General features: G+C 39.2%; 1 protein-coding gene across 1 annotated transcript in view; it reads left to right on the forward strand.

Annotated features, from left to right (window-relative positions):
- Positions 1–26,840, forward strand: part of DNAH5 (dynein, axonemal, heavy chain 5) — a 408,072-nt gene that overhangs the window by 75,857 nt on the left and 305,375 nt on the right. Inside the window, exons 14-21 of the mRNA XM_006874155.1 lie at positions 1,102–1,423; positions 2,427–2,633; positions 7,454–7,625; positions 9,330–9,475; positions 17,169–17,334; positions 18,912–19,163; positions 22,778–22,968; positions 23,057–23,144. Of these exons, the coding sequence (XP_006874217.1) occupies positions 1,102–1,423; positions 2,427–2,633; positions 7,454–7,625; positions 9,330–9,475; positions 17,169–17,334; positions 18,912–19,163; positions 22,778–22,968; positions 23,057–23,144 (1,544 nt within the window). The remainder of the gene's footprint in view (positions 1–1,101; positions 1,424–2,426; positions 2,634–7,453; positions 7,626–9,329; positions 9,476–17,168; positions 17,335–18,911; positions 19,164–22,777; positions 22,969–23,056; positions 23,145–26,840) is intronic.

Raw genomic sequence — 26,840 nt, forward strand, 5'->3', positions numbered from 1 at the left:
GGGCAAACTTTGTTTCTCATACCTTGGAGATATTATCAGGAGGGATCTGTCCCTGGAGAAGGATATCATGTTTGGTAAGGTGGAGGGTCAGAGAAAAAGAGGAAGATCCCCAACGAGATGGATTAGGCAAGTGGCAGCATCGAAGGGCTCAACGTGGCAACAGTAGTGAGGTTGGCCCAGGATCGGGCAGTGTTTCATTTTGCTGTGTATAAGGTCACTATGAGTCGGTACTGACTCATTGGCACCCAACAACAACAGCAACAACAACAACACCAACAACACAGTGTAGGTATGAGTCAGAACTGACTAGACAACACACAATGACAATTTTATAAAATTGAGATAAGATAGGCAGAGTTTATCTTATGTTGTTTAATTATTATTTCATATACTAATAGGAAGAAAGAACTGCTATGGAATGACCATCTGAACAAGTCACACTTTTTAAAAGTTCCTCTGAAAATTAAGCGTTTGTTTTAGTCCTGTATATAGAGACTACTACTAACTACAAGGTTAGTAGTTCAAGCCCACCAGTCACTTCTTGAAAACCCTACACAGGGTTGCTATGCATTAGAAGCAACGTGACAGCACTTCAAACAACATTAACTTGGAAGTAACTTGTGACTGCTATCCAAGGGAGCTTCAAAAAGTTCATGGAAAAATTGAATGAAAAAATAATGTGATTTTCCCATAAACTTTTTGAAATCCCCTTGTATTAATATTTTCTGGTGGTGGTTATGTGCCATGGAGTCCGTTTCGACTCATAGCGAGGCTGTAAATCTTTACGGGAGCAGAAAGCCTCATCTTTCTACCGCAGAACAGCTGGTAGTTTCGAACTGCTTACCCTGAGATTAGCAGCCCAATTTGCAACCACTATGCTACTAGAGCTCCTTAATATTTTCTAGTGCTTAAGTAATTTGAAAAAAAAATTCTACTGAATTAGTAGTTTTGCAGAGGTCTTATGGATTAATACCATTTTGATTCTTTGAGTAGAGAGCATAGACATCTCTTTCTCTTCTGGAAGTATCATGTTTTAAAATCAATGCTAATAAAATTTCTAGACACATCTCCATTAAAGTCTTTTCCTTTTTTTAATATCAGATTGAATATACCTAATCTTGGTATTGATGACAAATACCGGCTTATCCTTGAGAACTATGGCGCTGACGTTGGTATGATTGCCAAGCTTTATACAAAGTACAAATATGACCCTCCTTTGGCTCGAGACCAGCCTCCCATTGCTGGGAAAATTTTGTGGGCTCGTCAGCTCTTCCATAGAATCCAGCAACCAATGCAACTTTTCCAGCAGCACCCAACTGTGCTACGGACAATGGAGGCCAAACCTATCATTCGCAGTTACAACAGGATGGCCAAGGTTCTTCTGGAATTTGAGGTTCTCTACCACAGGGCATGGCTTCAACAAGTGAGTGTTTACACTTGTGGTCTTCAAAGGCATCTCCATTGTCCAGTCAATGGAAAACCCTCCTCTAGCAGATGACAGGAGTCCTGGTGTGGCGCTGTGGGTTAATGCACTGGACTGCGAAGTTGCTTTGAACTGCAAGGGCAATGGTTCAAGCTGTCCTTGGAAACACTCTATAGGTTGCTCTTGGTCAGAACTGACCCGACAGCACTTAATAACAACAACAAGAAGCGTGTGACAGTGTTATTTCCTGTAGAAAACTGGGTTTGTGAGTATCTATAAGGCAGACTCAGTTTAATGTGATCATCGATCAAATGAATCTAATTATTACTTTTGGGGAAAAAAATCATAAGTCAGATAACAGATCAATCCATATTTATTTGATTTATAAATTCCTAATTATCTGTGTTGGAAAAAGTACAGCCAGAGCGCCCCCTGGAGGCCAGGATGGCTAGACTTCTCTGATACTTGGGACATATTGTCAGGAGGGACCAGTCACTGGAGAGGGATATCATGCGTGGTAAGGTGGAGGGTCAGAGAAAAAGAGGAAGACTCCAGACAGATGGATTGGCAAAGTGGCAGCATCAGTGGGCTCAAGTGTGGCAATGACAGTGAGATTGGTCCAGGACCAGGCAGTATTTTGTTTTGGTGTGCATAGGGTCGCTATGAATCAGTACTGATTTGATGGCACCCAACAACAATAGCAATGAGTCCTGGTGTGGTGCTGCATGTTAATGAGTTGAACTGCATGGTTGGTTTGAACTACAAGGTCAGTGGTTCAAGCTCACCAGCAGCTCTTCAGAAACGATATACAGGGTCGCTATGAGTCAGAACAGACTCGTTGGCACTTAGCAACACCACCACCAACAATGAGAAGTTAGGAGGGTGGTGGCTGTGTACGATAAGTACTGGACTGTGAACCACAGGATTCTAGGTTCGAGTCCCCCAGCCAGTCCACAGGAGAAAGATGAGTTTTTCATGGTACTGCTGTGATTTCTTCCCACAGATTGAAGAAATTCACGTAGGACTTGAGGCTTCTTTATTGGTGAAGGCTCCAGGAACGGGGGAATTGTTTGTCAACTTTGACCCTCAGATACTGACTTTATTTAGAGAAGTAGAGTGCATGTCCCAGATGGGTCTGGAAGTCTCACCGTTTGCAGCTGCCCTTTTCCAGAAACGGGACGTGTACAAAAAAAACTTCAGTAACATGAAGGTATCATATCTTTTGTTGTTCCTGGTTAGCTCCAGAATGAATTAAAAAAAATGTTTTTATTTTGGAATATGATTATATGTTTTTTTTTACAGAAAACTTACAAAAGAATACCCAGTTACTCTCTACCTACATTCGCCAAATGTTAGCATTTTGATACATTTGCTTTATGAGCTCTCCTTTTTTCATATTATTGTTTTTTCTGAACTTTTTGTGACTAAGTAGTAGACGTTTATGTCTCTTTACCCCTAAATATTTCAGGTCACATACCCTAGAAAACAAGGACATTGTCTTATATCACCGCAATGCAGTGATGAATATCAGAAAAGTAGCATAGATACACTCTCGTCATCTAACTTCTGGCTGTGTTCAAAATTTCACATTTCTCCACCAACTGCTTTATAGCAATGGAAAATAAACAATAATTTCAGAGCAAGAAAAATGGCTAATGCCTATGTTGATATGTTTCTCCTTTAATGTTATTTTCATATGAGTTACTAATTCCCCCATTATCTATTTTAAGGGGCTCAGCAGTAAATTAGGTTAAGACGGTTCCCATTATTAAAAAAAAGATTCATATTCTATTTAGGGTGAAGGAGTAAAAAAATAAACAGGTAAAAATAAATGATTATTTGATAAAAATTATGAATAGAAATGGAATCCAGGTGTGGTGCTGTTGAGTCAGCACTAGACTGCAAACCACAAAGTCAGCAGTTCAAATCCACCAGCTGCTCCTCGGAAGCCCTATATTGGATCGCTATGAGAGAGTACAAACTCAGTGGCACTTAATAATGACAAATGAATATAAATGAAGTGTAGTAGGGTTTCTGAGGAGCGACTGGTGGGTTTGAAGTGCTGACCTTGCAGGCCAGCGCATAAGGATTCCAGCACGCATTTTGGGGAGATACAATTCACACTGTGACAACTACCATATGCTGCTCATTGTTTTCTACACATAGAAAAAAGGCTGACAGAATCCATGTCCTTATAGAGTTGAAGAACACAGATAATTATCAATTTACATTACAAATAGCTAAGCAATATAGTCTATTATGAGTGATGTTGTTGTTGTTGTTAAGTGCCATTGAATCAGTTCTGACCTATAGTGACCCTGTATAGGGTTTCTGAGGAGCAGCTGGTGAGCTTGAACCACTAACCTTGTAGTTCAAACCAACCATGCAGTTCAACTCATTAACATGCAGCACCACACCAGGACTCATTGCTCACCACTGACCTTGGGGTTCAAATGACTTCGCAGTCCAGTGCATTAACCCACAGACCCACACCAGGACTCCTATTAGAAAGTGATAGGCGCTTTGAAAAATTATAGAGCAGGGCCAGGGAGACTGAGCATGTGGGTGGTTTTGGATGGTGATTTACACTCTTTAATATGTAGTTAGGATAGACCTCTTTGAGAAGGTGGCATTTGAGCAATTATTTGAAGGAGGGCCAGAGCTGCTCCTTTGCGGAGGCGGGAGAATAGTGATGTGCAGGTAGGTGATGGAGGGGGAGAATGGTTGGAGATATGATCAGAGAAGTGATGGGGACCAAATTGGGTTGGTTTGTGTAGACCAGGAGAAGAACTTGTAGCCCCTAGTGCAGTGGAAAGCCATGCAATAGTTAAAGCAGAGGAGTTGACTTAATCTGAGTGGCATTTTGAAGGAACACTCTTGCTGCTAAGCAGAGCATCAAATGTAGGGGACAAGGGAGGAACAGAGACTTACAAGGTAGACCATTTAGTAATGTAGGAAACAGTGATGGTGGTAGCATAGATGTGGTAAGAAAGTCAGAAATAAGCTTCCTTTTGCAGGTACAACAAATGGGATATCCTGTTGGATTTCATGGTGAGTTCAAGAGGAAGGGAGGAGTTCAGGTAACTCCAAATCCTGGTTTGAACAATTGGAAGGCTAGAGTCACCGTCACCTGAGACAGAAGATACTGTGGGAAGAAGTGTATTTTTTTAGACCTTATTGTGATTTGAGTAAAAATTTGCAGAGAAAATTGGTTAAGCAGTTTATCCCCATTTTGTTTTGTGACACTGATTCCAATCCCCACAATGTAACAACAGTCTTTCCAGTTGCTCCCTGTATTTTCCAGTTCCATTCCTCTTTTTTTCATATCCCTGCCTGTGTTTTGAGCTTTGTTGTTAAGTGGTATCGAGTCAATTCTGATTCATAGTGACCCTGTATAGGGTTTCCAAGGAGAGGCTGGTAGGTTTGAACCAACAACCTAATGATTAGTAGTCCAGTGCTGATCCTACAGCGCCACACCTCACCTTTAGAATGGCTGATTTTCTAAATAGTGCATACCTCACTGGTGTTATATTGTCTCCTAAGGACCTGTCTATTGTTTGGAACCCTGGTGTAGCACCATAGGATAAACACTGGATTGCTAACCACAAGGTCAGCAGTTCAAAACCCACCAGTCATTCATGGAAGCTGTATACAGGACCATTATGAGTCAGAACTAACTCAACAGCATACAACATTGTTCGGTTGGAAGTTGAGCTGTGGGGTGTGTTCAGTTCCATTTGAAGGATGACTCAGGAACATAGCCGTGAGGGGTTTTCCAGCTTCCAAAAACCATCAACATCATCTAACCAATAAGCTTAGTTTTTTAAATGATTTTGACTTTTCTCCCCATTGTTTCCTCCCATTCTATCCAGGACCTTCTAATGTGATGCTTTTAAGACTCATCAGTCATGGTAGTCAGGCACCATCTAGCTCTTTTGGTGTCAGAGTCATGGATACTGATGTTCATGTGGTCCATCAGTCCAGTGGACTAATTGTTTCTATATGAATCGTTGATGTTTTTCACTTTTTGGAGAGACCAATAGTTGTACCTTAGATGGTTGCTATAAGCATTTACTTCCCAGGTAGGATGTAGAATGCTGCCTATGTGGACTATGCTAGGGCAGAGAAGGTTTTGTGGGAATAACACAATTTCAGTTTTGAACCTGTTTGAAATTTCTATTAGATACCTAAGTGGAGATATGAAGCAGGCATTGCATTTATGAATCTAGTCTTTGGGAGTGAGGTGTGGGCTAGAGACACAAATTTGGATATCTCTGACATAAGCTGTTGCTGTTGTTAAGTGTCATAGAGTCAGTTCTGATTCTTATCGACCCTGTATAGGGTTTCGAAGGAGTGGCAGGTGAATTTGAACCTCCAACCTTGAGGTTCAAACCGACCTTATATTCCAGTGCTTATCATACAGTGCCACACTAGGACTCCATATCTTTGACATATAGATGATATTTAAAACCATGCCACTAATTGAAGTCAACTGTGGTTGTTGACTCTCCCCTGGTGTAGAAAGCCTATGTGCCTAGAGATTCGACCCAGAATACAACAGTGGTCTTAGGGAGACTTCTCATGATCCATTCTCAGTCCACAAGAGGTACCAGGAAAGCAGGAAACAGACTATACCAAGGTACAAACTTGAACAAATAAGTGCCATGAAGCACAGGTTAATGGGGTTTAGAAAAGTTACTAAGCCTCCAAATTTCACTCCCTAAAAGCTGGGTGGAGAAAAACCAAACCCGTTGCTGTCAAGTTGATTCCAACTCATGTCAACCATGTGTGTTGCAGAGTAGAACTGCTCTACAGGGTTCTCTTCTGCAAGCCTGCCTTCTGGCTGCCAAGCCCTCTCTTCCCATGAATCTAGAGTCTCCAGCTGCTCCCTCTCTTCATATCCCCGTCTCTGTTTCCATCTCTGTTTTCCCTGCTTTTCTTGATAGAGTCCCACATTCTGCTTTTGCTCTTCTCCCTTGATGGTCCTAGGGTCCTCAGTTTCTGGACTATAAGATGAACTACTCCCCCATGTCTGTTACAAAACTTCTACCTTTACAATTGTGACAGTCTCAATTAGTCATGATAACACTTACTATTGAATCATAAGAATCTGATCCCCATCACTTTTAACCAGACCCATTTAGACAAGATGAAAACTATTTAGTGGAGACTCTTTCTTCACCCACACACTCTTAAACTAAACTTCCTCTTGAAAACTTGTAAGCCAGTCACTTCATGTCTTTATCGCCCCCTCAGTTTTTGTAGCCAGTGTTTAAGTTGCCCATCCCTATCTACCCTGTGTACAGAGGGGATAGCATTGATACTTGATGTGAAGACTCCTTCCCTATCTTCTGGTTCTACAGAGTTTTCTTGGCTGTCAATTTTTTCAGAAACAAATCACCAGTTCTTTCTTTGGCTGAACCCCTGGAGAGATTTAAACTGCCAATCTTTAGATTATTAGTTGAGCTCAAAAACTAGATAGGAAGGGACACATTATTATTGTTGACTTCTTTTCCTTCATCCGCGGTAGTATTTTATTGGATTAGAAATTTGTATTTGTGGAGAGATCTTCTGTTCTTATTCTATGTTATCCTCTGTATTGACTAGACTGTTATAAGAGCCCTATTGCATGACCTTAAATAAATGAAGGAGTTCTGGCATGGCGATGTACTGCTAATCACAAGGTTGGTGTTCAAACCCATTAGCTTTTCCTCAGAAACCCTATGCAGGGTTTGCTTATGAGTTAGAATTGACTCGACGGCACTTAACAATAAATAAATAAAAATACCTTTTGTATAAAATATGAGCTACCATTAGATATGAAAAATGTGATGTTATTGTTAAGTGCCATTGAGTCAATTCTGACTCATAAGCTAACTCTGCATAGGGTTTCTGAGGAGCAGCTGGTGATCTTGAACCACTGAACTTTCAGTTCAAACTGACCTTGAAGCCCAGCTAACCCACAGTACAACAACAGTACTCCAAAAAGTGTGATACGAGTTGATTTATTTAATCTTCCTTTAATGTCAGATGATGCTGGCTGAATATCAGCGAGTAAAGGCAAAAATGCCTGCCACCATTGAGCAGCTGATGGCTCCTCATCTGGCTAAAGTGGACGAAGCACTCCAGCCCGGCTTGGCTGCATTGAACTGGACGTCACTGAATATTGAAACCTATTTAGAAAGCACATTTGAAAAGATCAGTAAGTCTGACAAAATACCTCAGTTTTAAAGCTGAAAGTTTTATCTGTTGCATGATTGCTTATTGGTTGTTGTGATATAAACCAAAACCATGCTTTTAAGCTATTCCTTAAGGAATTTTATAAAAATATAAGCATTCAACAATTTACTGGAAACTGCAAATATTCACTATTTAATTTTGCTCTCAGGGATTAGCGATATATTTTTATTTATTGTTACTTTTGTATTTTTATATGATGCTGAGAGTCTCTCAGAGTTTTACCTAATGCTGCTGTTGCTGCTGTGGGCTGTAGAGTCAGTTCCCACATAGAGCGATCCTGTGTAGGGTTTCCAAAGGAGCTCTGGGAGCGTGCTGGTTACAAGTAGGGCTACTAACCTCAAGGTCAAGACTTTGAAACTACCAGCTGTTCCACAGGAGAAAGAAGAGGTTTTCTGTTCCCGTAAAGATTTACAGCCTCGGAAACCCTGTACAGGGTCGCTATGAGTTGGAACCGACTCCACGGCACACAACAACAACAACAACCATGTTTGGTAAGGTGGAAGATCAGAGAAAAAGAGGAAGACCCCCAGTGAGATGGATTGGCAATATGGCAGCATCAATGGACTCAAGTGTGGCAACAATTGTGAGGTTGGCCCAGGAATGGGCAGTTTCGTTCTGATGTGCATAGGGTCACTAAAAGTTGGTGCTGTCTCGATGGCACCTAACAAAAACAACAATCTGGCAGTGTAGTGGTTACAAGTCAGGCTGCTCTCCTCAAGATCAGCAGTTTGAAACTACCAGTGCTTCTACAGGAGAAAGATGAGGTTTCTGCTCCTGTAAAAATATACCACCTTGGAAACCCTATATAGGGCCTCTGTGAGTCAGAACCGAATCCACAGTACACCACCAACAGTACCCATCATTTTACAGGGAAAAGTGAGATTGTTTCCTCTTTTGAATCTAGCTTGACCTTCTGGCAGGGCCCTGTTGATGTACTGCTGCAACTATTTTTAATTTATCTTCAATGAAATTTTACTTGTGTATGATATTTATTATTTTATTCAATGATTTTCTATTCCATTGGGTCACTTTTCTTTGGAATGGGTACACACTTGGATCTCTTCCAATGGGTTGACCAGATAGCTGTCATTCAAGTTTCTTGGCATAAATGAATGAGTGCTTCCAGCAAAACATCCCTTTATTGAAACATTTCAAATTGTATTCAGTCAGTTCCTGAAGCCTTGTTTATAGCTAAGGCTTCAGTGAGACTTAGACATTTTCCTTCAGTATCATCAGTTCTTGATCATATTGTACCTCTGGAAATGGTTGAACATTCACCAATACTTTTGATACATTGACTCTGTATTCAATCTTGTTTGATGCTTCCTGAATATTTTGCCTATAGAGTCCTTCATGAAGCTTTGCACCTTGAGGCAGTATGAAAGGATCTTCAGTTTTCAGGAAAGCCTCCTGCTGGACATGCCTTAGACCTGAGTATTCAAGTATGAGGAGTATGACTTAGGCTGCCTGAGGTGGCTGGGGCAACAAACAGTGGACAGTGATCTGTCTAGCAGGCATTATATAAACAAATATGAAACAAAGTAACTTCAATCTCGATTTTCTTCCTATAGTTTAATCATATGTTGCTTTTTTTAAATAAAAATGCTTAAATCTTTCTCTCTTTTTCTGTTTTTTATTTTTTTTTATTTTTATTTTATTTCCCCAGAGGAATTGGAGTTGCTACTCAACAGGGTCAATGATCTGATTGAGTTCCGCATTGATGGCATTCTAGAAGAAATGAGTCGCACCCCTCTCTGCCTGCTTCCTCAAGAGGAACCACTTACCTGTGACCAGTTTCTCCAAATGACAAAGGTTGATACCGGCTCATGTGACCCCTTGCATACACAGTGGAGGTCTCATAGGGTTTTCAAGTCTGTCTTGTGGAGCACCTCTGAATGAGTTTGAACTCCCAAACTTCTGGCTAGTTGTCAAACACTTAACCATTTGTACCAACATGGGACTCCTATATGACATTGTTGTTAGGCGCCATCGAACTAGTACCAACTCACAGTGACCCTATGTACAACTGAAGGAAACACTGTCAGGTCCTGGGCCATTCTCAGAATTGTTGCTACGTCTCAGCCCATTGCTTCCACCACCATGCCAATTCATCTTGCTGGGGGTCTTCCTCTTTATCTCTGACCCTCCACTTTACCAAACATGATATCTTTCTCTGGTGACTGGCCCCTCCTGACAACATGTCCGAAGAATGAGAGATGAAGTCTGGCCAACCTGGCTTCCAAGGAGCACTCTGGCTGTGCTTCTTCCAACACAGATCTGATTGTTCTTTTGGCAGTCCATGGTGCTTTCAATATTCTCCTCCAACACCATAACTTAAATGCATCAATTCTTTGATAATCTTTCTTATTCACTGTCCACCTTTTGCATGCATATGCATTTATTTAAAATACCATGGCTTAGCCTTCAAACTAACATCTTTGCTCTTCAACACTTTAAAGAGGGCTTGTACAGTAGATTTGCCTAATGCCATATGTCATTTAATTTCTTGACTGCTGCTTCCATGAATGTTGATGGTGAATCCAAGCAAAATGAAGTCTTTGACAACTTCAATCTTTTCTCCATTTGTATGGATGCTGTTTATTAGTCCAGTAGCAAGATTTTTTTTTTTTTTTAACTTTAGATTGAGGTGTAACCTATATAGAAGATTGTGGTCTTTGATATTCATCAGTAAGTATTTTAATTCCTCTTTGCTTTCAGCAAGCAGAGCTGTATCATCTACATATCACAGGCTGTTAATAAGTCTTCCTCTAATCCTGATGCCACGTTTTTCTTCATATAATCCATATTCTTGAATTATATGCTCAATATACAGATTGAATAAGTTAAGGTGAAAGACTACAACCCTGGCACACACCTTTCCTGATTTTAAATCATTTGGTGTTCCCTTGTTCTGTTCAAACAACTGCCCCTTGGTCTATGTTCAAGTTCCTCATGAGTACAATTAAGTGTGCTGGAATACTCATACTTCTCAATGCTGTCCATAGCTTGTCATGATCCACACAATCGAAAGCCTTTGCATAGTCAATAAAGCATAGGTAAACATCTCTCTAGTATTCTCTGCTTTCAGCCAAGATCCATATGATGTCAGCAATGATGTACCTCATTTCATGTCCTCTTCTGAAACTGGCTTGAACATCTGGAAGTTCTCTGTCAATGTATGGCTGCAGCTGTTCTTGGATTATCTTTCTTAAAACTTTACTTGCATGGGATATCAATGATATTGTCCTATGATCCCCACATTCCATTGGGTCACCTCTCTTTGGAATGGACACAAATACGGATCTTTTCCAGTCAGTTGGCCAGGTAATTGTCCTCCAGATTTCTTGGCAGAGAAGAGTGAGTGCCTCCAGTGCCCCCTCAGTTTGCTGAAAGATTTCAATTTGTATTCCATCAATTTCCGGTGACTTGTTCTTTGCCAGTGATTTCAATATATCTTTTATTTCTTCCTCCAGGATCATTTACTTCATAATATAAAACCTCTTGAAATGGTTGAATATCGACCATTTCTTTATGATACAGTGACTCTTTGTATTCCTTCCATCTTCTTTTGATGCTTTCTGCATCATTCAGTATTTTGCCCATATAATCCTTCAGTACCACAAATCGAGTCTTGAATTTTTTTCTTCAGTTGCCCCAGCTTGAGAAATGCTAAGCATGTTCTTCCCTTTTGTTTTTTTCTAACTCCAGGTCTTTGCATATTTCATTATAATAGTTTACTTTGTCTTCTCGAGTTGATCTTTGAAATTTTCTGTTCAACTCTTGTACCCCCTTACTTCTTCCATTTGTTTTAGCATCATTATGCTGGAGAGCAAGTTTCAGAGTCTTTTCTGACATCCATTTTGGTCTTTTACTTTTTTTTTTTTTTGGCTTCTTAATGATCCTTTACTTTTTTATTGTATGATTTTCTTTATGCCATCTCACAACTCTTCTGGTCTTCAGTCTTTAGTGTCTAATGCATCAAATCTGTTCTTCAGATGATCTCTAAATTCAGGTGGGATATATTCAAGGTCATATTTTGGCTCTCGTGGACTTGTTTTCATTTTCTTCAGCTTCAGCCTGGAAGCAGAACTTGCATATGAGCAATTGATGGTCTGTTCCACAGTCTGCCTCTGGCCTTGTTTTGGCTGATGATATGGAGCTTTTCCACTGTCTCTTTCCCCAGATGTACACAATGATTTCTGTGTATTCTCTTTGGTGAGGTCTATGTGTATAGTCATCTTTTATGCTGTTTAAAAAGGTATTCACAATGAACAAGTCACTGGCCTTGCAAAATTCTATCATGCGATCTGCAGCATCATTTCTATCACTAAGGTCATATTTTCCAACTACTAATCCTTAATCTTTGTTTCCAACTTTTGAATTCCAATCACCAGTAATGATCACTACATCTTGATTGCATGTTTGTTCAATTTCAAACTGAAGAATTTGATGGACTTCTTCAATTTCATTATCACTGACGTTAGAGGTTGGCGTGTAAATTTGAGTAACAGTGGTATTAACTGGTCTTCCTTGTAGGCATATTGATTTTATCTTATCATATTGTTGTAGTTCATAACTGATCTTAGTATGTTCTTTCTGATGATGAATGAGACACAATTTCTCTTCAATTTGTCATTCCTGACATAGTAAACCATGTGATTGTGAAATTCAGAATGGCCAATACCCATCCATTTCAGGTCACTAATGCCTAGGATATCAATGTTTTTGCAGTCCATTTAATTTTTGACAACTTTCAATTTTCCTAGATTCATACTTTATGCCTTCCATATTCCAATTATTAGTGGATGCTTACAGCTGTTTCTCTTCGTTTTGAGTTGTGCCCCATCAGCAAAGGAAGGTCCTGAAGGCTTTACTCCATTTGCATCATAATGATCAACTCTACTTTAAGGAGGCAACTCTCCCCCAGTTGCATTTTGAGTACCTTCCAACCTGAGGGGCTCATTTTCTGGTGCTACATCTGACAGTATTCTGATGCTCATCATCATGTTTCAATATTCAATAATCTGGTGCTGACAGTTTTCCACTGCTATTCATAAGGTTTTTAGTGACTAAATACTCTGATTTAGTTTGTCTTTCCTTCAAGTCATTACCCCCCAAAAAACCCTAAAGCCACTGCCATTGAGTTGATTCTGACTCAAAGGGAACCTGAGTAGGATTTCCTAGGCCTTCACTGAAACAGAAAGTTTCATTGACGCTCCAAGGATTTGAGTGGCTGATCTTGTTGTTAGCAGTCTAATGCTTATCCTGCAGTGCTATACCAGAACTCCACATACAAGTCATAAATAGATTTATAATTTTTCTTTTTAAATATTTTTGTGATGCATTTTTCTCTACAAAGAGGGCATTGTGTGAAGCATAAATTGCATCTTTTGTCTACGTATGATTGCTTGGTGATAGGTGAATCTCAAGAGGAATGTCTCCAAGGAGCTAGTTAGTTGTAACCAATAAGTCCCTTCATTTCAGACCCAAACCCCCTGCCTTCATGTCGGTTCCCAATCATAGCGACTGTATTTCTTTACTAGGACAGCTAGCCTCATCTTTCTCCCTTGGAGTAACTGGTGGGCTTGAACCAGTGACCTTGCAGTTAGTAGTTCAGCACTTATCCTATAGCGCTACCAGGGCTCCTTTCTTTTCAGATCAGAAGGAAGGAAATGGTAATGGAACACATTTCTCATTTTTTTTTTTTTATGTGTAGAGAGAGCTATTTTCTAAAAGACCTTGTAGTAAGCCAAGGTTGACTTAATGAATCAATTTTTTTAGACCACTTTTGTACAGGATTTCTTATTTAAACATGCTTGCAGAGTGGGTTTTCCCCAACTGGTGTTTTGTGGCACACGGTTCCTGAGCTATTGTTAGAGGCAACCTGGGAAAGTTCTAAAATCTCGGCCTTGTTTGCCACCTCATTTTACAGACTGACTGTACATCAGTATAGCAAACTAAGATCCTCTGGGAGGGAGTTCACTCTTTAACCCAGGATTTCCCTGAAGTATTTTTAAATGAGGCACTTTCCACCCTGTGTCTGGAGTAAGGTCTTGGAAGTAGTGTGCTATCAAGTTATCCTTTGGGCATGTCCCTTTAGCATCACAGGACATGTTGATGATGGGCTTGCTTATTGTAAGGCCTCTTCAATGATGATTTTAATAAAGTGTATCCGAGGCCCCAGTCCTTGGATGGTACAATTAGGTAAGGTGCTCAGCTGAAAAGTGCAAGATGGGTAGTTTAAATCCACTCAGACATGCTTGAGAGGAAAGCCCTGGAGATCTCCTTCTGAAAAACCAGCAACTGAAACCCTATGAAACACAGTTCTACTCTGACACACATTGGGGTCACCAGAAGCAGTTTCTGACTCAAAGGCAACTGGTGTTTTGGCTTGGGGTGAAACCATGGCATGTTGGGAGATTCACTACAAGGACTTGTGACATACAACTTAGGTGAGGGGGCTTCAAACACTTCACGGAAAAAAATTCAGTATCATTTAATTGCGTTTTCCCATGAGCTTTTTGAAGCCCCCTCACAGTTGTACTGACGACTAAGTAACATTATAGGAAATCATAGTTAGCTCATAGGGAAAAAAGGCAGAGGTGAAGAAATTATTTCAGCACTTTATAAATTTCTCATTCTCTCCCTTACCTTACACACACTAACTGTGGATAGAATTAAAATTCTCCTTCGTAATATTCGTTTTTATATAGTCTCCCCTTACCCTCCCCCAAACATACCTCTCAAGAAATCATTTGGCTCCAAATTTTTTAGATCTACATTTGAAAGTAAATCTTAGAATATGTTTAAAGTAAAAAAAAAAAAAAAGTATCATATTGTCATTTACATCACCTTTGTTAAAATTTTGGTGTTTTGCATATTTCATTGTTGTTATGTGCATTAAGTTGGTACCAACTCATATGAACAACAGGAAGAAACACTGCTGGGTCCTTTGCCAACCTCATAATCATTGCTTGTAATTACTTTGTGAGGCCTGCTGTCCCTGAGCAGGCTGGGGTAATTGTGTTTATTTTTATCTCTGTTAATATTTCTTCATGAGGTACTTTGCGTGTTGCCTTGTGGCACCTTCAAAGGATTTTACTAAGCTTCTCAGTTCCTTGTTGTTGAACATTGAGATGGCTTTCAAGGTTTCCTATTTTGAAGAGAGCTACAATGAACGTATTTATGTGTTATGCTTTTTCTGTTTTTCCTAAGGTTATTATTTTTCCAAAGTAAATATAATAAGTCAGAGACTACGGCTTTATTGAATGGGTATTTATATTTTTGGGACAGTGGTAGCTTTGTAGGGTAAGCACTGGATTGGTAACTGCAAGGTTAGAGATTCAAACACACCTGCCATTCTTTAGAAGCCCTATACAGGGTCTCTATGGGTCAGAACCAACTCAACAGCACTTAACAACAATAACAACAAGTCACTATGGGTCGGAACCGACTCGATGGTACTTAACAATAAAAACAACATTAATACTGTTGTTGTTAAGTGCCATTGAGACATTTTAGACCTATACTGACCCTGTATAGGGTTTCCAAGGAGCAGCTGGTGAGCTTGAACCACCGACCTTGCAGTTTAAACTGACTTTACAATCCAGTGCATTAACCCACTGCACCACACCAGGATTTAATGAACAGTTTTCCTTGACATTGTTTAATTTTCATAATTCATTTCTTCAATAATTTTGGAGGAGTGGAAACTACTGCTGAGACTTCACAGTGAATATTCTGCCATCATGGACTGCACTTTCAAGTGGAGGGCGCAGAAAAACAGAACCAAACCCCAGTAAAAAAACAACAGACCAGATGTAGATAGGTTCGAGAAAAATTAAGAGGATAATGGAGAAAAGGTATATCTGTTGATGGTTGCTATTTAGTCAGTGTAATTATGTTTGAAAAGACAAACATGAGGGAGCAAACCATATGACTATATTTGGGGAAGAGGCTTCCATGCAGAAGGAACACAAGTGCAAAGGCCTCAAGATGGAAGTGAGCTGGAGGATAAGGTAGAGTTGATGTTCACTGAGTATGTTTTTATGCTAAAAGGGAAAATCAAGTAGAGAAGGAGAGGAACAAAGGTTCATTGATACAGTGTAGTAACTGGGGGAGCAGGAGAGACTGTTACTGGACTCAAGTCATAGGGTTATCTTTGACTAGAAGGAGAAACATTCCTTTTACTGAAACAAACAAAAAGAAATAAAGGTAATGATGGAGTTATATTTGTCTTCCAGAGGAAGGCAAGGGTTCAGGGAGTTGGACGAGTCTTCATAAAAAGGTCTTTATTGAAACAGATAAGTTTTATTTGCTTTGTATTATAGAGACAAGATGGTTTGCTAAGTACGATGGATGAGGATGGTGTTCAAATTGAGTACACCAGGCTGTAAGCACACAGTTTTTTAGGGGCCAGGAAGAGAAAAGTGGTTATGGCCATGAATATTTTGACTCATTGTTGTTGTTAAGTGCCATCAAGTAGGTTCTGACCCATATCGACCCTGTGGACAACAGAATGAAACATTGCCCAGTCCTGTGCCATCCTCACAGTTGCTATAACACTTGAACCCAATGATGATTCCACTTTGCCAATCCATCTCGTTGAGGGGTCTTCCTCTTTTTTCAATGACCCTCCACTTTACTAAGCATGATGTCTTTCTCCAGGGACTGGTCCCTCCTGATAATATGTCTGAAGTATGAGAAACAAAGCCTGACAATCTTGGCTTCTAATCAGCATTCTGTCTGTACTTCTTCCAAAACAGGTTGGTTTGTTCTTTTGGCAGTCCATGGAACTTTCAATATTCTCCTCCAACCCTATAACTGAAATGCACCAATTCTTTTACAGTCTTCCTTTTTCAGTGTCCAACTTTCACATGCATTTGAAGTTATTGAAAATACCATGGCTTGCATCAAGTGCACCTTAGTTCTCAAACTGACATCTTTGCTATTCAGCACTTTAAAGTGGTCTTGCGCAGTAGATTTGCAATTAAATGCATCATTTGATTTCTTGACTGTTGCTTTCATGAGTGTTGATGGTTGAGCCCAGCAAAATGAAGTTTTTGACAACTTCAGTCTTTTCTCCATTTATATGAATGTTGTTTATCGGTCCAGTTAGGATTTTTTTTTTTTTTTTTTCTCATTGAGGTGCTACCCATACCGAAGGCTGTAGTCTTTGATCTTCATCAGTAAGTATTTTAAGTCCTTGTTGCTTTCAGCAGTCAAGGCTGTATCATATGCATATCACAGGTTGTTAACGAGTCTTCCTCCAATTCTGATGCCACATTTTTCTTCATATAATCCAGCTTCTGGGATGATTATATAACACCTATTTTGGGAGACACAATCTACTCCATAGCAATTAAAAGGTGAATGGTGTGCTCAAGCATTACTGGAGGCTAGAAGTTCACCTGGAGGCTGATCCCACGTCACTGCTTCCGTTACTGATGTTCTCCAAAGAGCTAGATAAACAAATATAACATGACTCTCTTTTTCTTTGGAATAGGACCTTTGTGTAAGTGGTGCTCAGATCCTCCATTTTAAAAGCTCATTAGTGGAAGAAGCTGTGAACGAACTAATAACTATGCTGCTGGATGTGGACATTCTATTTAAAGATGGAAATGAAAATGCATCAAACGAGAATAGGGTTGATTCAAAAAGTGAAAGTTCAGGTAAGAGATGTGGACATGGAAGGAGTTTGTGTTTTTAAAAACATCTGCTGAGAGCTAGCCTTCAGTTTCCAACATAGTAACTTATTTCACATTTCTATAAACACCCTTGACTTTACAATGATTTGTTGAATTCTGAAATAAAGAGTCTGAGCATCTTGTAATGAGCTACATGTAATTAATTCCCTGTTTTTTTGTGTTAAACTTTATACACATATACTTTGCATTGGTCATTGTTACTTTCCCTTGCATTTTGATATGTTGTTGTTACATGCTTTTGAATAAATTCTGACTCTTAGTGACCCTATACACAATAGAGTGAAGCCTTGTCTGGTCCTGTACCATCCTCACAATTGTTATTATGTTTGAGCCCATTGTTTCTGCCATGGTGTTACTCCATCTCCTTGGGTGTCTTCCTCTTTTTCTTTGACCCTCCACTGTACCAGGCATGATGTCTTTCTCTAGGGACTGATAACTGACAACATGTCTGAAGTACAAGAGATGAAGTCTCATGATTCTCTCTTTTAAGAAGCATTCTGGTCATACTTCTTCCAACACAGATTTGCTTGTCCTTCTGTCAGTCCATGGTACTTTCAGTATTCTTTGCCAACACCATAATTTAAATGCATGTATTCTACAGTCTTCCTTGTTCATTGTCCAATGTTCAGTGACTCAAGCTATTAAAACTATCATGGCTTGAGTCAGGTATACCTTAGTTCTCAAACTGACATCTTTGTTCTTGAACACTCAAAAGAGGTCTTTTGTAGCAGATTTGCCTAATGCAACATGTTATTTGGTTTTTTGAGTGCTGCTTCCATGAGTATTGATTGTGAATCCAAGAAAAATGAAGTCTTTGACAATTTCAATCTCTTCTTGATTTATCATGATACTATTTATTGGTCCAGTTGTGAGGATTTTTGTTGTATGTGTTTTATTTCACCATATCAGTAGAGTAGGATGCATTGTGGATTGTAAGTCACCTTGGAAAACATCTAGACTAGGGTAAACTTTTTGTGGGACAGATGAAGATACTGAGACACAGGAAAGGAAGTTTTCTTTCTCTCCCAATGTCCTGTGACTGATGACTCTGAAAAGCATCACATTAAAAGGTCCTGGATAGAGTGGGAGGAAACTGTGGTGTCGGGGGGAGGGGGCCGGAGAAGAGTCAAAATCACTAAAAACAAAAACAAAACAACAGGCTTATTGGTTAGATGATGGTGATGGTGGTTAGAAGCTGGTAAAACCCTTATGCTATGTTCCTGAGTCATCCTTCAAATGGAATCAGGTCCCAGTATAGTGTTATCAGTCATCATTCCTGCATTTCTCTGTGGCTCTTTCCTTGCATTGAGGAGAAAACTCCCTCATCAGTTCACGTGGTGCCTCAATTTCTTCTTTGTACTCTTTGGTGGTTCATTTTCTAACAAGTATGCTCTTTAAGTGATTTTAAATTGCCTGCAATTTATCTTAATTTTCTTCTCTTTAATTACATTTATTTATGTAGTTGCAACCATGTATTTAGTTGCAATACATTGTTCCCGCTCTCTCCCCACTCATGTTTTCTCTTACCTGCCTTTTAACAGAGAAACAAGAAGAAGGAAAATCCGACACCTTGCTATCTTCCCTTAAGGCCAGTGAATCTGGGGCTGGTCTCCTGTCCTTGTCAAAGATGACCAAGAGAAAGAAGAAAGAGACTGAGATGTTAGAGGAGGAAGGCTGCGAGTTGCTTTCTCATTTCAACCATCAAAATGCAGATGCTCTGCTGAAAGTGACGAAGAATACATTAGAGGCCATTCGCAAACGCATTCATGCCTCCAACACAGTTCACTTCCGGGGTAATAGTCCCACATAGTTGTCCTGGCTGTGCAGGCATGAATGCTAGTGTGTGTGTGTGTGTGTGCATGCTGGTGGTGGCGGTGCTGTTATTGGGTGTCATTTTGACTCATAGAAACCTCTTATGACAGAATAGAACTGTCCCAAAAGGTTTTCTAGACTGTAATTTTTATAGCAGCCGATCACCTGGTCTTTCTCCTGAGGTGCAGCTAGTGGGTTTGAACCACTAATCTTTTGGTTAGCTGTCGACTGCTTAAATTTTGTGCCACCAGAGCTCTTTTGTGTGTGTGTGTGTGTGTGAAATAAACTCCCACCTCACCATTTACTGAGTGCTTCCTAATAAAACTTATACATTATGACCTTTGATCATCCTAACAGTCCTATCACGCAGAATGGCTGTTACTCTCATTTTATAAGAACTAAAGCAATGTGGCAAGGTAATTTGCCTAAGGTCACTTAGATTTTGTTACTACCATGATAGTTGGTATCACTTTACATCTTTTTGCAAGATATCTTAAAATTAGTGAAAGAATGAAAACAAGCCTTTAAAAGAAAATATACAGAAAAGATAGTTTCATTGTTAAATTGCTAGATTTTTAGCCAGTTCTATAAACTGAGATAGAATCCTTGGTGTGGCTCTGTGGGTTAATGTGCCAAAGTGTAAAGCCATTTGAACTGCAAATTTGATGCTTCAAACTCACCCAACTGCTCCTTGGAAACCCTATACAGAGTTGCTATGGGTTGGAACCGACTCAACGGCACTTAACAACAACAACAACAAAATTAGAAAGATGCCACACTCTTCAAAATAGAAAATAATTTACTATCCTTGAGTCAATTTAGTATTTTTCAGGCAATTTCCTCACTTTCAGTACAATCATCTCTTCATTCACAAACACATATTGCATTTCCCAACAAAAATCTATCAAGATGAGAAACATGAAGCTACATTTTAAATTAAAAATAGTACAAAGAGAATAAAATGGTAGTAGTGGTGGTGATGATGTGCTTTGGAGTCGGTTCTGACTCTTAGCGGCCCTGCATAGGGTTTCTGAGGCTGTAAATCTTTACCGGAGCAGAAAGCCTCATCTTTGTCCTGCAGAACAACTGGTAGTTTCGAACTGCTGACTGTGAGGTTAGCAGCCTGATTTGTAACCACTACACTACCAGAGCTCTTTAGATGATGAAATAAATAGTAGTTAAATAAAATGGAAAAATAATAGGATTATAAAATCTTTTTATTTGTTTTAAATGTTCATGTTTAAGGGAAAGCATTTTCAATATTTAATTAGAAGCAGATAGATAAAAGTGGAATCTTTGAAAGAATTTTGTGATTGGCAGTCTGCTTCATTATATTTCATTTCAATTCCAAATAGGGATAATTCTTTTCTTTGACACATGAATACTACTAGAACTTATCAACTGTTGATTGGTATGATGAATATTAAATTTGAGACATTTCCCAACTTTGTATGTTCTAGGTATTGTGAACTAACATACATGTAATATGACATGATATACTTCAGTTTCTCTATTTGTACCAATATCTATGTCATTGCCCATCTTGTAAAGCCCCTTATGCATGAATAATGAGTTAACACTGATCTTCCTTTCCACTTCTAGCTGCTCTGAGTTTGTTTATATATTTTCTGGTAGAAAAGGCATATATTTTATTTGAAATTTTAAACTAGTTTTATTTGAAAATTTAAACTAGTAATTGTTTGTTCTCATAATTACTTTTGTTTCTCATTTTTTCTTACTTAGTCTACATTGACCAAATTGTTTACTTCCTGTTATTTAGGTAGCATGCATTTTTAAACATTTTAGGTAACAGTTTGCATAGTTCAGGACAGACGTTACACAGTGGGTTTTTTATGGAGGCTTTATCAACATATTATGTAGCTGTTATTGGTGGTGTAGGAATTGCACTGGACCACAAAGTTTGCAGTTCAAATTCACCAGCTACTCCTCGGAAACCCTATACAGGGTTGCTATGAGTGAGAATCAACTCAATGGCACTTAACAACAACAGCAACAACCACCAGACAGGATTCAAACTCACCAGCCACTCCTCAGAAACTCTATATAGAGTCACTATGATTAGGAACCGACTCAATGGCACTTAACAACATACCACCATAAAATGTTGCTCTTTTTAGGTGCTATAGAGTCAGCTCCAACTCGGTACAACAGAATGAAACACTCTCTGGTCTTATGCCTTCCTCTGAATTGTCATGTTTGAGACATTTATTACAGCCACTGTGTTAATCCTTCTCATTGAGCATCTTTCTCTTTTACAACGAACTTGCACTTCACTAAGCATGATGTCCCTCTCCAGGGACTGGTGTCTCCTGATAATATGTCCAATGTATGAGAGATGGAGTCTTGTCACCCTTGTATCCAAGAAGTACTCTGCAGAAAGTGGCTTGAGGTCCAGGAAACTGTTCTGGGTCTTGAACACACCTAGATCTTCCAATTATTTTCATTCATTCATTGAATTCTTTATTCAAAAACTATTTGTCTAGTTTCTATTATGTACCAGATGCTTGTTCTAGGTGATTTCACTTTTTCTGGTTAAAAATGCGGTAAATATTTTTGGAGGAAGAATTGTTAACAACTTGCAATATGCAAGAGATACAGCCTTGCTTGCTGAAAGTGAAGTGGACTTAAGATACTTACTGATGAAGATTGAAGACTACAGCCTTTGGTATGGGTTGCACCTCAATGTAAACAAAATCAAAATCAAAATCCTCACAACTGGACCAATAAATGTTGTTGTTAAGTGCAGTCAAGTTGGTTCTGACTCATAGCAACCCTGTATAGGATTTCCAAAGAGTGACTGGTGAGTTTGAACTGTTGACCTTGTGTTTTCTACCACAGTGCCACACCATGATACAATAAATAACATCAACATGAATGGAGAAAAAATTGAAGTTGTCAAAGACTTCATTTTGCTCAGATCAATCATCAACACTCATGGAAGCAGCAGCCAAGAAATCAAATGATGTGTTGCATTAGGCAAATCTGCTGCACAAGACCTCTTTAAAGTGTTGAGGAGCAAAGATGTCAGTTTAAGGACTAACGTGTGCTTGATCCAAGCCATGGGATTTTCCATAGTCTCATATGCATGCGAAAGTTGCACCATGAATAAAGAAGACCATAGAAGAATTGATGCATTTGAGTTATAGTGTTGGAGGAGATTATTAAAAATACCATGACCTGAAAAAAGAACAAACAAATCTGTGTTGGACAAAGTACAGCCAGAATGCATCTTAGAAGCCAGGATGGTGTGATTTCATCTCTCATACTACAGACATGCTCTCAGGAGGGACCAGTCTCTGGAGAAGGACATCATGATTGGTAAAGTGGAAGACCATTGAAAAAAAAGGAAGACCCCCAACAAATGGATCGGTAGTGTCAGCAGCAATGGGTTCAAATGTAACAATAATTGTTAGAATGGCACAAATCAGTGTTTCATTACATATATGTTCTCTATGTGTTGGAACCAACTTGACAGCAACAAACAACAACAAACCCAATTTTAAGTTAAAAGCATTAAATAATCTGTGTTTTTTTTTTTTTTTTTTGTTTGTTTGTTTTGTTTTTTTAATCTCAGACCAAGACCATGTCTCCAAGATGAAGCAGAGCAATCTGCCTATTTTCCAGGCGAGCATTACACTGGCCATTCCCAACATCGCCATGGCCCCTGCCCTGGAGGACATACAGCAGACATTGAACAAAGCTGTGGAGTGCATAGTCAGTGTCCCCAAAGGAGTTAGACAGTGGAGCAGTGAGCTACTGTCCAAGGTACGTGTGGACTGAAGGATCTATTTCACCTAGATGCTGCTTATGTTAGACATGGGACAGAACTGAAAAGTATCTCTCTACATTGCAGAAAAGGCTGCTTGAGAAGAGAAAAGCTGCTTTAAGGAATAAAGAAGACAGTGATTCTGATACTGAAATGGGAGAAAACGAGCTTCAAGGTAAATATTCTTTCAGTTCTTATAAAGAAGTCACTATAAATGAACATTTGTTGAACTGACTTACATTAATTTCCCTCAGCTTTTTAAAGAAAGTACCTTTTACCCATTAGTAGCCATTTCCCTTTCTTCCTTCTTACAGGTCCTGGTAACCACCAATCTGTTTTCTGTCTCTGTGCATGGGTCTGCATGTGCTTCCGTGTTTCTGTGATGCTGGAAGCTATGCCACTGATATTTCAAATACTCGCAGGGTCCCCTATGAGGGACAGATTTCAGCAGAGCTGCCACACTAGGACAGAGCAGGAATAAAGAGAGGCAGGATACTTCTGAATGGTTAGCCCCTGGAAACCCTGTGAATAGCAGAGGAAATAGTGTTGGAAATAGTGCTGAAAGAGAAAAACATGATGAAGAGCACTAGAATATTGTGAGATATAGTGCTGAAAGATGAATTCCTTAGATTGGAAGACATTCAGAATATGACTGGGGAAGAGCTGCCTCCTCACAGTAGAGGTGACTGTGACAACGCAATTGAAGTAAAGCTTTCAAGACCTTCTTTTGCTAATGGGGCATAACTCAAAATGGGGAGAAACAACTGTAAACATCCACTAGAAATCAGAACATGGAATGTATGAAGTATGCTGTTGTTGTTGTTAAGCGCCATCGAGTTAGTTCTGACTCATAGCTACCCTGTATAGGGTTTCTGAGGAGCTGCTGTTCCAAAGGCTTTGCAGTCTGGCACATTAACCCACGGCACCACACCAGGACTCTGTATGAAGTGTAAATCTAGGAAAATTGGAAGTTGTCAAAAATTAAATGGAACGTATAAGGATGGCTATCCTAGCCATTGTTGTTGTTGTTGTTGTTAAGTGCCTTCAAGTCGGTTTGGACCCATAACGACCCTGTATATGGTTTCCAAGTAGCGGCTGGTGAGCTTAAACCACCAACTTTATGGTTCAAGTCAACTTTACAGTCCAGTGCATTAACCCACAGTGCCACAACAGGACTCCATTATTAGATGAAGAAAATTGGTACTGGCCATTTTGAATCAGAAAGTCCGACGACTTACAATGCTGGGAACAGTAACTTCTAGAGGAATGCTGTCACATTCATCATCAAAAGGAACATTTGAAGATCTATTCTGAAGTACAACGCTGTCTGTGATAGGATAATATCCACACACCTACAAGGAAAACTGCTAATACTGTTGTTGTTGTTGTCAGGTGCCATCGAGTCAGAACCTACTCATAGTGACCCCATGCACAGCAGAATGAAACAATGTTCGATCCTGGGCCAACCTCACTACCGCTGCCACACTTGACGCCATCAATGATGCCTCCTGGCTGATCCATCTCATTGGGGATCTTCCTCTCTTTCTCTGACCCTCCATCTTACCCAGCATGACATCCTTCTCTAGTGACTGTTCCCTCCTGACAATATGTCCATATGCTGAATAGCAGTTAATACTAGCATTATGCAAATTCGCACGCCAATCATTAAAGCCAGTGATGATGAAATTGAAGAATTCTACCAACTTCTTCAGTCTGAGATTGTTCAAACATGCAATCAAGATGTACTGAAAAAAACTAAATCAATGTCAGAAGACACTCTGAAAGTTGCTCTCCATTGTCGAGATGTTAAAGCCAATGGAAAAAATGAGGAGGTAAAAGAGCTGAATAGAAAATTTCAAAGGTCAGCTGGAGAAGACAAATCAAACATTATAACGAAATGTGGAAAGACCTGGAGTTCTAAAAGGAAGAGCACTTTCGGTATTTCTTAGCTATGGTAACTGAATTAAAATTTCAAGCCTGAACTTGAAATAGTGGAGGATTCTATGGGCAAAATATTGAATGATGCAAAAAACATCAAATGAAGATGGAAGCAACAACAGAGTCACGGTATTAAAAAAGAAATAGCTAATGTTCATACATTTCAAGAGGTAGCATATGATTAAGAGTCAATGATTCTGAAGGAATAAATCCAAGGTGCATTGACAAAGAACAAGGCTCCAGGAATTGGTGTAATACAAAGAGAAATCTTTTAATAAACTTATGCTGCACTCACGCAAGGAGCTCTGGTAGCGTAGTGGTTATGAATCAGGCTGCTAACCTCAAGGTCAGCAGTTTGAAACTACCAGTGGTTACACGGGAGAAAGATGAGGCGTTCTGCTCCAGTAAGGAATTGCAGCCTTGGAAACCCTGTGCAGGGTCACTGAGTCAGAACCGACTCCATGGTACTTAACAATAACATGCTGCAGTCAGGCATCTATGCCAAGAAATTTGGAAGACAGCTACTTGGCCAAGTGATTGAAAAACATCCATGTTTGTGCCCATTCCACAAATTAGTTGTTTTTCCAGTTAGATAGGATAAATAAAGTATGATAAACAAAAGTACATTCATGCTGTATTTATAATTACTTGTGCAGTCATCTATACTGGTGTACTATGTTTTTGTGTGTACGTGGATGCGAGTAATTAATGTCCTTTCATTTTAATATGAAGTATTGCTTATAGGTAGGTCTGCTAGTGATAATATCTCTTATTTTTTATTTACTTAAGAATGTCTTAATTTCACCTTCATTTTTGAATGCTAACTTTGCTGGACATAGAATTCTTGCTTTGCAGTTTTTTTATTTCAGCATTTTGATTATGTTATCCTAGTGCTTTCTGGTTTCCATGATTTCTGTTTATATTATTGAGACTTCTTTGTACATGGAGACTTTTGTTCTTGTTGCTCCCAAGTGTCTCTCTTATCTTTTGATAGTAAGACTGTGATAGACCTAGATTTCTTGGAGTTTATCCTACTTGGAGTTCATTGAATTTCGTTGGTGTACAGGTTAGTGTTAAATTAGGAGGGTTTTAGACATTGTTTTTTTGTGTTATCTTTCTATCTGTTTTTCTTACTCCTCTCCTTTTGGGGTTTCTATTATGTTTATGTCGGCACATGTGACTGTCCCTCACATGTTTTTGGGTCTTTGTACATTTTTTCTCCCCCCATTTTTTTTTCTTTTTCTTTTTCTTCTTTGAACTGGATAATTTCAGTTGATTTATCTTCAGTCTTTGGATAACTCAAACATACTTTTGAGGCCCTCTCTGGTAGTGTAGTGGTTATGAGTAGGGCTGCAAACCTCAAGGTCATCAGTTCGAAATTGCCAGTGGTTGCAAGGGAGAAAGATAAGGCATTCTGCTCCCATCAAGATTTACAACAAAGTGTCCTGGAGTTGCACTGTAGTTAATTAGCACTGGAGTAGTAACTACATGGTAAACTGTACAAACCCATCAGTTGCTCCTTGGAAAGCCTATAAAGGGTACTGTGAGTCAAAACTGACTCTACAGCACTTAACCACAACAGTAGTGTCCTGGTGTGGCTATGTAAGGTAAACACTGGACTTCTAAACACAAGATATTACTTGGAAACCTTCTATAGAGTTGCTGAGTTGGATCCAATTTGATGGCATTTAACAGCAACAACAATGAGGTTTAAAGTCTTTATTCTTGTTATCAACCCAGAATATGTATTTACTTTTTGAAAAAATTCTATTTAATAATTAATATTATCTATTTTTTGATAGATTTTATGCTTTCCTTGAATTTTATACTTTTCTTGAATTCTTTATTTGTAGCTTTCTAGAATTCTTTAAGTATATTTATAATGCCCCACTCATCTGTCAGTTTGTCATACTGTGGTGTCTTGTGAGTTGCT

Source organism: Chrysochloris asiatica, unplaced genomic scaffold, assembly GCF_000296735.1.
Source record: "Chrysochloris asiatica unplaced genomic scaffold, ChrAsi1.0 scaffold00264, whole genome shotgun sequence".
Lineage (NCBI taxonomy): Eukaryota > Metazoa > Chordata > Mammalia > Afrosoricida > Chrysochloridae > Chrysochloris > Chrysochloris asiatica.